Source organism: Sinocyclocheilus rhinocerous, unplaced genomic scaffold, assembly GCF_001515625.1.
Source record: "Sinocyclocheilus rhinocerous isolate Xijiao unplaced genomic scaffold, SAMN03320098_v1.1 scaffold127, whole genome shotgun sequence".
In the NCBI taxonomy this organism is placed as follows: Eukaryota; Metazoa; Chordata; class Actinopteri; order Cypriniformes; family Cyprinidae; genus Sinocyclocheilus; species Sinocyclocheilus rhinocerous.
In genome coordinates this window covers 1,165,782-1,179,132 of record NW_015664685.1, presented here as the reverse complement: position 1 = coordinate 1,179,132, position 13,351 = coordinate 1,165,782, and the positions used below count along the sequence as shown (strand labels likewise).

At 37.7% G+C, this 13,351-nt stretch overlaps 1 protein-coding gene across 1 annotated transcript; it reads right to left on the bottom strand.

Moving 5' to 3' along the window:
* Positions 1-207: 207 nt before the first annotated feature.
* LOC107730317 (frizzled-9-like) lies at positions 208-1,953 on the bottom strand. The gene has a single exon (XM_016541107.1). The coding sequence runs from the start codon at positions 1,951-1,953 to the stop codon at positions 208-210; it is 1,746 nt and encodes a 581-aa protein (XP_016396593.1).
* Between the last annotated feature and the right edge of the window lie 11,398 nt (positions 1,954-13,351).

The window sequence follows — 13,351 nt, the reverse complement described above, 5'->3', positions numbered from 1 at the left end:
TAAGGCATTCTGCATTTTGCTGCATTCATTCCATGCAACAAACCTTCCCTTTATTGAAGTGACCTCTGCTATTTCAAGGAAGAGCTTTTAAATGCCACCCCTGACAAATGTTGTGACCTTTTCCATATCTGTAGTCGAACCTGAGCATCTCATCATGATATGAGCCACAAAAGTCTGTGCATGGCTCCAGAGAAGAGGCCTTTAGTCTCAAACATGTGTGGGACTGTCTGTGTACACGTCCGTTTTATTCATGTGAAGTGTCACAGCCGGTGCTTTGTAATGACAGTGGGAGCTGCTGCAGCTGACACTGGAGCAGGGCTTGCAGTTCATTTGCCCGGCCAACCTTCTGTTGCACAACCCTTGCCAGGTCTGAAGTGTCTTTGAGCTCCATACCCAAACCCCACTAGTGATGCCCACCACTAATGACATGAAAATTTTCAGCATGAACACAGCTACTGTAGGAACCGACGAGTCCAGGGTGCAATCCTCGCTCCTGCGGGCAGGAAAGGACACGCACTTGTTTTCCAGAGCTCTGAACTTCCAGTATTCCATATTGAGTCTTTCATAGAAATAGCATATGATGACAATAGTAGCAGGCACCGTGTAGAGAATGGAAAAGACTCCAATCTTAACCATGAGCTTCTCCAGTTTTTCTGTGTTGGTGCCACCAGTCTTCATGATTTTACGGATGTGAAAGAGTGCAACGAACCCCGTCAGGATGAAAGAAGTCCCAACAATGAGATAACAGGATAGAGGGATCAACACAAAGCCAGTGAGAGCATTACTGTCCATGCTGCCCACATAACACAATCCCGTCAACTCGTCCCCAGCCACCTTCCTCATAGTGAGGATGACTATGGTCTTCACCGCAGGAATACCCCAGGCGGCCATATGGAAGTAGCTACTGTGCGCCTCAATAGCCTCGTGGCCCCATTTTCGTCCCGCTGCGAGAAACCAGGTGAGGGTGAGGATGACCCACCAGATGGAACTGGCCATGCCAAAGTAATAGAGGATGAGGAACACTATGGTGCAGCCTGTGCTCTCCAAACCCTCCCGGATAATGTAGAGCGCGCCGTTTTCCCGATCGCAGGCAATATTCTCAGCCCCAGCCACCGAGCGGATGATGAAGGCCACTGAGTAGACGTTGTAACACATGGAGAGGAAGATGATGGGACGCTCGGGGTACTGGAAGCGTTGGGGGTCGAGGAGAAAGGTGAGAACTGTGAATGCTGTAGAAACAAAGCAAAGCGTCGACCACACCACCATCCAAATGAAAGCAAAGTCCTTATCTTGCCTAGACCAGTAGACATCCACCGTAGGAGTGCAACGAGGCGCGCATGACTCACTTTTGTCCACGTACTGGAACTTCTCCGGGTTATCGCAGGACCGCGAGACGCTTGAGGCACGTCCACTCCCTGCTGTGGGTTCCCTGGACCTCGGAAGTACCGGCAGCATTCCCTCACCTTTCTTAGTCTCAGGTTGAGTGTCATTTTCGGGAGCTTCGATGCACAATGCGTTCGGGTCGTTTTTGGTTGGCAGCTTTGAGCAATCCAATGAGTCCGGCCAGCCGAAATTGAATTGTTCCATTATAGGTGAACACCTCTGTCTTGCCTGTTCGCACATAGGACGGCATGCCGGGATAGTGGTGGACACTTGATCAGCACACATCGGCACATACAGAGAGCACAGGAAAAATCGCAGGTGGACATCACACCCGTACTTCACCAGAGGAGCAAATTCGTTCAGTTTAATGCTAGCTTCCTCTTGGCTTTCATAATTCATTAAGTTGGGCATCCGTGTCATGTTGTAGCCGATCCCCTGGCACATGGGAATGGTGATGGGTTCACATTTTTCCGGACGACCACGTTCCAAATCATACGCTCCAATCTCCAGTGTAGATCCAGCAATTATAAGCTGGAAAAGTACAATCATGATCTTCTCGCACTGGGCCATTGTGATAACCTCATTAAAGTCTTACAATGATAACATACATTGTCTTGTTTTGTTTGTAACAGAAATTAGTAATTTGTTTTGAATTTTGAAGAGGAAAAGTCAATTCATGCTCCATCATACAGTAATTGACAATGAATGCTCAGCTGTTTTGAAGAAAAAAATATGTTCATTTTGGAAATCTTCATTGTCATGCCTTATTTGATATGACTTTAAAACAAATCCAATGTGATTCAGTTTCAAATATATCCAAAGCGTCTAAATGTAAACGAAGTACTTTGAAAGACGATTAATCCGAACAATCAATAATGGATGTCAAAACACGCTCTTTTCAAAACAGTTTCGCTCAGTTCTCCGTTCCCGTTCACATCCACGAGAATAAACTTGCAGTAAGCAGTACGACGGGTTGAAAGTGTCCATCTGTGAAAACCTCCGATGTTGTGCGGCTCCACGCATGGAAACACTCACGTTCACTTCTCGTTGTGCTCTTAAAAACGGGCTTTCGATCGGTGACAGGCTGACAAGCTCCTCCTAACACTCCACCTCCTCCTCGATACTATAAAAATACAGTCATCCTTCTTCACAGACAGGATCACGGCGTGCTTGTACAGAACAGGGCTGGGTTTGTGCACTAGAAAGATGTGTTGAGATAATTGAGAAGTCACCGATTCTGTCAGAATCGCTGAGCGTTACAGCAAACCGGATAGTTGACATGACATGTAAAACAGTGACAGCAGTGAAATATTTTTTTAATTCCTGTAAGGGAAGTTATGGACCTACCATTTTTTCAACTTCAAGATATCAGGTCAAAATGTATAAATAGCCCTGTGTTGTTGTTGTTTTTCTTTTTTCTTTTTAAGTAGCCCTACCAATGTTGTCTCAATTAATATTTTTATTTATTTTTATATTTATTAATTTACTTATTGGTTTATTTAGCCTATTTAATTATTTATTTATTTTGTCAAACAGCAAGGCACAGCTGTCACAGTTTGAAATATCATGTTAGACAATTATTAGACACACACACACACACTCACATATAGCCTATATATATATATAGAGAGAGAGAGAGAGACATTTTTTAATGGTTATATATATTATTCAAGGTATGTATTCAAGTTGTTTCAAATACATTTTCATTCCTACAGTACATTAACATATTTAAATAAATAAATACAGACATAGGCTACATAAAAAATGACTCCAGCATCCCTGCATAGCAACATAGTTCTTTTCTTTTTTGTGTGTGCAGTGACACCAATGCTATTCCCAAACAAATCCTTTTCTACTGCCAAACACAATTCCACAGGTTCATCCTCCGGTCCATACGAGGCCCAGGAGGCTTTCACTTCACCATTAGTGCCTGCTTATGCGCTTTCAGTCTGGGGCGTAGGGTAGGAAAGCACCACCTGTGATACATGGCCCATCTCTCCACCGTTCTCATGCTAAACAGAAGAGAAGAGGAGTGTCTCTAGAGTCTTAGTGTGGGCATTTGTTATACCTAAACTCAGCTCTCAGCCCCGGTATTCAGGATGCAAGGACACTGGACATGTTCCTGCAATACAGAGTTTCAGTTCCCTGGTTTTCTCGTACTCTGACGGGTCAATTTCCTGCTCGTATAAATGAAATGGGATTCCTTTTGGCGGCAGGTTTGTTTTGGCCGAGAGCTGTTTAAGTGCTGCTTTCCACGTCCACGACCACAAGTCTGCCATGAAAGAGCCTATTCTTCATTCTTATTGAATGGAGCAAAATATAAAAGCAGAGCAATCACATCTACAAGGGCAATCAGTCAGGGTTACAAATGCAGCCATTAAAGCTGGGAAGAGCTTTCCTGTGAACCACGAACATGCTACTTACCTGATTTATAAAAGCATCTTAGATGGCTAATTAGGATAAATGATACCAAAAAAAAAAAAAAACTGTGCCAAACTACATCCAAACAGTCAATAATCACTATACAAATCAGCTTGTGCACAATTCTGTGTGTCAGTCTGATTCAGAGCAGTTTTGCTAGCATAAAACATGATGAAAACCTTTTTTTTTCTTTGAGTCAAATAAGATTCTCCATTATAAAAATAATAATAATAATAATAAAATAAATAAAACTTTACAATTCATTTGTTTGTGTTTCTGTGTTTATATTGATTTTTGTGAGGTAGCCATTATTTATTTATTTACTTATTTATTTATTTGCTCCCTTAAACTGGCATGAAAGCAATCTTTTCCATCACTATCAGTAAACAGTAAATATCATTCCAAATCATAAAAGTAGGGAGCAAAGCCGCTAGTATAATATCCACTAATTCTTAAGTAGAACCTTTTTTTATCATGAATAAATCTGAATTAGAATGATCCAGACGTCAATGATCTCATTCTGTTTGTGTATGAGTGCAGTATGATCATGAATATTCCTAATCTAACCATCAGCCTGAGGCAGGAAAGGCCTTATGTCTTCACACGACTCTTATTTGAGCACAGACTTTCTGGCAGTCGGCAGGATTAGCCAGTCCCGTCCAAACTATGGGAACAACAGAGGATGCCAAGGAAAGCGAATACTTTTTGAAAAATAATGTCTGAATCTGTTGTTTTCAATTTGCAGCATTAAAGTCTCAACTGGACGCGCCATAAAAAATGACATTTACAAAAAAGGACTTATATAGAATATTCACACATACATACTCGCTGTCGAATTATAGAAAACAACATTTTGTGATGTTATGAAAGACATGCAGTGCAGGTCAGGTTCTATGCACTTCACTTTGTTACAGTTGTCGATTTTAGGCTTATATATCCTCATAGGACACTTTACAGGCCCCATATGGTATTTGGACGCTTAACCAATGCTTAAAAATCTATGAATGTCTTTATTAAACCATATCCCAAAGCACAAATGAAAAAACAAATGTTTGATGATAGAATATTGCTGGTCTCTCCACAGCATCTAACCAGGTTTTATCTAGTTAAGTGGCAGGTATGGCAAGGTTTTCAGTGAGTATCTTATCTTTAACCAGTAGATTCATAAATTGGACAGCATAACAGTCCCACCTCATGCTAGCCTCCCCCCTCTTGGGTTTCCAGCAAGTCACGGACACCTAACAAGTCCTATTAATACGGTGTGGATGGCAACAGGAATCAGGTGTCATCTCAGTGGCTTGAGTTCACAAGATGTGGTGGGGTATATGCAGACAGACCGTGACATACTGCCTGATACGTGACTGTGTTGGCTGAAAGGCCTCGGGATTCACTAGTCAGTGTCGATGGGGTGAGGTGTCAGCAAGTAAGCTGCAATATTTCATATTTCACTGTAACCTTCATAGTTGGAATGGGGTATAATAAAGGTTTAGTCTGTTCAGTCCAATAAAAGATATTTGTGTAAACTTTCTTTTGTTACTCTGTCAAGAATCTTACATTTTTATATATTTCTAAAAATACTGCAAAAAACATTCTGAAAATTAAAATGTTTCCTATTTGTACTAAAAAATGTGAATAATATTCAACAAAGTAGAAATTATTAACATTTAATTATTAACACATTTATGTATATATTTTTAGCAAATGGCTGCAATATAACAAAGAGTGAAAAATTTAAGGGGGTCTGAATACTTTCCGTACCCACTGTATATATACACGCTATATTTGCCTCAAGAACCATTGCTGTCAATCCAATCGTTCATTAAATATTCACAAATATGTTAAAAACCTACTTTTGCGAACTAGTCCTAGGTTTTTCGCTCAATCTCAATCAAACCACTGCAGTAATATTCTCTGGACTCTTATTCCTCAGTGGTTCAGCTTACCACTTCACATTTGTCTTACTTTTTAGATTCAAATTAGATCAATCTACACTTTTATGTAACTGAATTTACAAAGTTATGAGCACTGTGCAGACTTGAAGGGAAAAAAATACTTACTAACTTACTAACTTTTAAGAATAGTCTAAGAAGTTTATGCAACATGCACCAGGCTTCTAAACAATAAAATCCATCATTGCACACAAGAGGTGGCATGCATTATATATTCTATATAAATAAGAATAAAGAAACATGAAATTAATATAGAAATATAAAATGTTTTTTGTTTTATTAAATATGAAAACTATGAAACTAAAACCACCAGTAGGTGGCAAGAAGTCTGTGTCTTAAAGAGTGAGTCAATGAATCATTCATTTAACCGATTTGTTCAAAATGGCTGATTCATTCAGGAACGATGCAAATGAACTTTATAATAGACCACTGAATCATTCACTCAACATAATTGTTCTAAAACACAGAGCCATTCAGCAATGAAACACTACAGTCTGTTACTCAGAGAATAGAGAAAGAAAACAAAAACAATATTGTGTCTACAATGTTAGTCATTTACTGTTAACTTCTTGTGCTGATATTCGGGAGGAAAAAATCTTGCTTGTGTGACATTGCCTAATTATTGATTTTTGTGTCATTCATTGACCCTAACATAGGGCAAGTTGTGTCACTGAACCACTTTTTTGAAAAGTTATATTTCTATAGCTATATATAGTTGATAAAGTTGTAATAAAATATAATTAGGCCTATCACTTTTATCTTTATCCTTGACTATAGAGAAAAAGCAGAGAAAAATAAATAAATAAATACCCACCTTACACAACTCTACTCCTGCATGTCATTTGGAATGATCTAACTTTGTGCAGAAGATGAAATTGAAGCCATAACAAAGATATGGAACGGATGTGTATGATGCGCATGAGTTTGTCACACTGAAAAAAAAAGGAGAAACAAAGAAAAAAAAAAAGGAGAAACCCAAGCCCACAGTTTTGGTTATAAATCTTTATTTTTCATATAAATATAAATGGAAAACATATAAATGGAAAAAAATAAAAAATTATAATTACTTAATATATAAGGGGGGGCTTCCAGTAAACAGTGTATGTCATAAGTGTAAACTGAAAAAGATTTTTGGATCCCTTGAACTAACTAATCTGACTGACAAACTAGAGTACACAGAGAGCCCCTTGATTATACCTTACACTTCTCAACCATGCATTTCCATGAAAACATGTCATATGTTTATGGTGAGGTGCTATTTCCCACCTGCCAGGGTGGCAATCAGTGATGTCTTTCTCCAAACCTTGGCACTCTTCCCACCCATCGGCATGTTGTGTTTGGAGCTTACGGAAGTCATCCCACTCCAATTTCTTAATCATCTGTCACTCAAAAACCACATTCTTTATTCTCCTCCCATTCCAATATGGCACTTGCTTTTCTTCATCTTACCTCCCCTCTCACTCTCTCTACACTCCTCTCTGTTCTGCTATGCCCTTGTTCCAGTTACTGCTAAGCTAACATAAACATGGGACTCATATTCACATAGAGCTGATCCTTCTCCTCCACGTAGGAGAGTGAAAAAAAAGAAGAAGAAAAAACTATATGGTATTTTTTGGCAAAGGCTGGCAGGGCTACACAATATCAGGCCTTGTTCTTCAAACCTGCAGTGAAGCTTCATGAAGAATTATGGTGCTAAATGAAACACACACTGACAGCTTAAATTCTCCTATGAAGATTAAAATGAGAGACTTTGAAGACTTTGAGAGACTTTGAAAACTGAGAAACTTTGAATACCTGTGGAATACTTTTGAATACCTTGCCCGCATTCAAAAGTCAAAGCTATGATGGATGAGTAAAAAAATTTAAAAAGTAATATTGTGAAATATTATTACAATTTAAAATAACTTTTTTCTATTTTAACATATTTTAAAATGTAATTTATTCCTGTGATGGCAAAGCTCTCAGGAACCATTACTATGGTCTTCAGTGTTACATTATCTGTCAGAAATCATTCTAATACACTGATTTGCTGATTTTAATATTATTAAAAATGTCAAAAACCAATGTGATACCATGATACATTTAGTTCAGGATTCTTTGATGAAGAAGAACATTATTTTTATTTTTTTATTTTTAACAGACATTTTTCAGAACATTATGAATGTTTTTACTGGTACTTTTGATCAATTTTGATATATGTCCTTGCTGAATAAAAGTATGAATTTCTTTCAACAAAAAAATCTTACTGATTCCAAACCTTTGAACTGTAGTGTCTATGAGGCTTTTCGCCTGTTTTACTCTCTGCAGGGCAACATTCTAATCACTTATGCCACAAATAATAGCACATCTCTCCTCAAAAAGTCACCATATATGCATATCTCTCATGTCCAAAACACAAATGTGCTGGTCAAGTTCAATTAAATATGCTCTAATAATTATAAAATCCTAAATATGAGCTATAATAATGCTTGCTATGACAAGCATCATAAATAAAAAAAGAGAATTTGATGTAAATGAACTGAATTGTTAGATAGAGGGTAATATGTTAATTTTTCTTCTGTGTGATACACACGATACACAATGACAAGTTTGTAAAAGAAAGACAAAAATCCTAAACCTGTATTTCCTGCCTGAACAAGCCTTAGATGGCACCGATACCTCACCACTATCTGAAAATGGCATCACGTACATAGAGACTCTGCTTTAGCACAAAGAAGAGTCCAGCAGAGTTGGGACGTTTTGTAAAATGCAATAAAATCAAGAATCTGTGATTTGTTAATGCTCTTTAACTTTTATTTAACTGACAAAAGTACAAAGAAAAGATTTCCGAAGTTTTCACTGACCAACTTAGAAGTATTTTGTAAATATAAACACATTTTGATTTTGATGGCTGCAACGCACTACACATTGCATTACACCAAATACACAAAATAATGTTCTTTTTAGCAACTCATAGGACCCCTTTAATGCAAATAATGAATCTTTATAAACTATGGCACAGCTTCACAATACGTCTGTTACTAACATTCCCAGCATCCCAGCTAACTCACTCATCCAGAGAACATCAGTGACACACTGACTGGGGACAGACATTTGAACAATGAATGTAAGAAAAACTGCGGACTGGATTCGAACCCGGGTCGCTGCGACACAAGCGCACTCGCTTTATGAGATACGCCACCAAAGCAGACACTTTCCATCTATTACTACTTCCGTCTACACTTTGGAATACTAAGTACTACTACAAGTAAACAGACATTTTCCATTGATGAAAGCACAAATGATATGGATTTAAAGAATTGCTGAGTAGTCTTAACATAGGCGCAGTAAACGGCACAGTTCCATTCGTTGGTGAAAGAATGTGAACGTGCAGAACTGCTAAAAGGAGCATCTCAGTCTTTGCAAGCAAAGCTGGATCATGGCTCATCACTTTGTGGCAAATCAAAAATCACATTTCTCAATGCAAAATTGCAAAGAATTGAGGTCTTTCACCAACTACCATACATACTATTGAGAAAAGATTCAGAGAATCCAGAGAAATCTCAGTCTGTGTAGGGCAAGGCATGAAACCTCAGTAGAACTGCTTATGTTTCAGTGAATGCAGATGGAGTAAACCCATCCATAACATTTCTCTGCCCGTTGTCTCTGCGCGCTTCAACAATGCACTGCACAAGTGTTTCTAATGTAAAACGCAATGAAAGGATTTGGCGGTGTGGGAGACTTTCTCTTCGTCGAAGCAGAGACCAGGAGACGTTGGGATATCTTTCATACAGAAGTCACTCTTTATTGAGGTATTGAGAAAAGATTCAGAGAATCCAGAGAAATCTCAGTCTGTGTAGGGCAAGGCATGAAACCTCAGTTGAATGTGCATGACCTTTGACCCCTCAGATGGCATTGCATAAGAAACCGTCATGCTGCGGTGTTAAATACAGCCACATGAATCAGTAGCCTACAATGCATCTGCGGCACAAAGGCTGTTTCTATAAAGCTGGGCAGTTCCAACTTTGCAAGGACAGTCTGAGGCTTCTGACTCACAGCCTGTAAGTATGTTTTTTTATATTTAAATAATTTGCCACTGATGATTCAAACGCAAGTTTTGAGCGACGGTCTTGCAGTACGCTGCGGATTTAAATGTGACGCATGAATAGCAATTATTTTAATACGTTTTACATTGTTACTTTTCATGCAGTTAATGTCTCTGAAGTTATTTGACATTTTATTTTTTGTGTAATTTTAAGGATTGGTCAGGATCACTTTTAATAATTTGTTTAGTAATTCATAATATTTTGACAGGCCAAAGGACTGCAGTCCACATTTCAAAGTGCAATGTTGCCATTGTCTGTACAGGACATTAAAGAACCATTAATGAAGATCTATACTATTTTTATACTCAACAAGTAGAACTCAAATACAGTGTATTAATCATAAAAGTTCAACAGAGGATTCAATAAAAATAAATTACTAAAGTATTACTTCAATATTTAACCAATTTAATAGTTTTAGTTGCAAATTGCTCATTGTTACATTTGCGCTGTAGGCAAAAGCTGCGTTTGGAAGAAACATACTATATTTTCTTTGATTTGCCCAAAAATAAAGTCTCATTAAAAAAAATTACACAGCATCATCTTAAAATAATGTCATTATTCTCAGATTTGAAATGCATGGTGAGACTTGTGTCTTTAGCTGGAATGAGTTTCTATCTAAAGGTTTCTTCAGAAAAAATGTGCCAAATCTGCAACACAGATTCCCAATAGTGTTCACTCTAGTGAGTTCAGATGTTTAGCAAAAGTACAGCGAAACTGATTGTTGGTGAATTTCACAGCTTGTGAAAGTTAGGTGAGGAGAAACTGACTTATCAAGCCCCCTTCACTGAACATACTGTAGCCTATATTTAGGCCGATGTTAAAATCACATTATTACAATACTTATTAAGACACTTTTAAGGGGCGAAGGAACAAACAAATATCAATACACAGAATGTGATATTGTCTTTTGTGTCATAGTCTTAGGTGAGAACTCATACAGCAGCCTTAATGATATGACAGCATACAGTACAAACAATCCCCACAGACATGCATTAAAATGGTCTTTATACATCTACAGGATCATAGGATGAGTTGCTTCATTCATCCCTTACCGAGACTAATTGCTGGGCTGAGTGAGCATGGACATGTCATTGGAGTTATGAAGTGAGCATCTTCTTTCAAAGGTTTCATCCAGTTGGTTTATATATATGTGTGTGTGTGTGTGTGTGTGTGTGTGTGTGTGTGTAGGTCATATTTAAAGTTTTTTTTTTTTGTGCTCAGAGAACACCATTTTGAAAATCACTTTTTTTTAAACATGTTGTAGATGGAATTAAGAACCTAGCCAGTGTACTTTCTTAAGGATTAATATATATATTTCATCCTTCCCCAAATGCATTTGTAAAAGTGTGTTGGTACAGGTGCATTGGAGTGTATTAGGAATATACTAAAATAAACCCTCTGATCAAGTAGGCTACGTGAATGTCTTTCACCATTTCAAACTAACTAGCTATATGTTGTTTACATCTTTACTTTTGTAACTACTTTCTGTATGTATGTAAAGCTGCTTTGCAACCATGCAAAATTGTGAAAAGCACTGTGAAGTGGTTAAATTATTAAAAAAGTTATTATAATGGTGAATTTCACAGCTTGTGAAAGTTAGGTGAGGAGAAACTGACTTATCAAGCCCCCTTCACTGAACATACTGTAGTCTATATTTAGGCGATGTTAAAATCACATTATTACAATACTTATTAAGACACTTTTAAGGGGCGAAGGAACAAACAAATATCAATACACAGAATGTGATATTGTCTTTTGTGCCATAGTCTTAGGTGAGAACTCATACAGCAGCCTTAATGATATGACAGCATACAGTACAAACAATCCCCACAGACATGCATTAAAATGGTCTTTATACATCTACAGGATCATAGGATGAGTTGCTTCATTCATCCCTTACCGAGACTAATTGCTGGGCTGAGTGAGCATGGACATGTCATTGGAGTTATGAAGTGAGCATCTTCTTTCAAAGGTTTCATCCAGTTGGTTTATATATATGTGTGTGTGTGTGTGTGTGTGTGTGTGTGTGTGTGTAGGTCATACTCCTATTGAAAATGTATGACCAGTCATGAAAAGGAGAATCAGACATCGTTGATCAGAGACTGCTAAGCATCTGAAGTCTTGTATCAAGTGAGATTGGACAAAAAATTTTCCTTGCAAAACTTGAAAAATGAGTATCCTCAATTCCCAAACAATTAAACATTGCAATTAAAAGGAAAGTTGATGTGACACAGTGTTAAACGTGCCTCTGTCCCAACTTTTTTGGAGTGTGTTGCAGCCATCAAAATCAAAGTTTGTTTATATTTACAAAATACATTTAAGTTGTACATTGGAATACATTGGAAATCTTTTCTTTGTACTTTTGTCAGTTAAATAAAAGTTAAAGAGCATTAACAAATCACAGATTTTATTGCATTTTACAAAACGTCCCAACTCTTCTGGAATTGGGGTTGAAGAAAAAGAACATTACTACAACATGCTCCTCAGATCCCCGCTTAAATAATGTCACATGTTATGACTGTGTTATGTTATGACTCTAATTAAACAAAATGAATATTTAATGAAAAACTATTCTCAAAATGTAATCAAGGCATTGGTGCATTGGTCAATGCATTCTTCAGTGTTAAATGTAAAATGTAATACAGCTCAAATAAATCTTTCTGACAATTTTTCAGTCCGTTCTTAATCATACTGTTTTTACTGTATATCAGAATTACCCCATTTTTCCCATTTTCATGGCACCAGGCTGTACACAAGAATATATTCATTAGAAGCCAGATATATTCTTTTGAAACAGAGCCAAATTCTATTCCTAACCATTGCAACATTAAGGACTAACAATAACATCGCTAGAGAACAAAAAATGGGCAAAAAGAAGGAAAAAGACCTGAGGCACAGCCTCACTGTGTGCAGCTTTGAGTAAACTGGCGTTTGCAGTACGATGTGTCCATTTGGAGGCAACAGATAATAGTCTCTATTGGCCTGTTAAATCTATGCAGGATGGTTGTGGGGTTACTTACTTGGTCAACTCACATTTGAGACAAATACTTTTGTATGAACCTATAGAGCGCAAAAAATAACTTGTATAACATATAACCTAATATATTTTAGTGCTGGCATGTTTTTTCTAAATGCATCAAAGACTATTCAAGCCTCTTCTAGTTTCCTTTAAACAACAGGGAAATCAAATTTGTCATGTTGTTCTTTACCAGTGGTATTAAATTAAGAGTAATGGGCTGAAAGAATCACTCTGACCATGCATTTATATCTGATGCAAAAAACTCACCCTTTAGCTTTTCATGTTCAACATCTAAGGGCGCCAACTTGTTTGTAGCAACTATGGGGCATCGTACCACCTCCTCAGCCCTGAGCCAGGACAAACAGTGCCCCAGAATGCCCAACTAGTCTTGCAGTTTAGTACTAAATGGAGTTACTGTACCCAACACAGCTTCCCAGCATGCCCTGATAACCCAAAACATTCCAGCCTCACAAAATATTATCATCCAAGATAAA

Bases quoted from the DNA above. Each gene is read 5' to 3' on its own strand.
- LOC107730317 (XM_016541107.1), bottom strand. From the start codon at position 1,953: ATGGCCCAGTGCGAGAAGATCATGATTGTACTTTTCCAGCTTATAATT.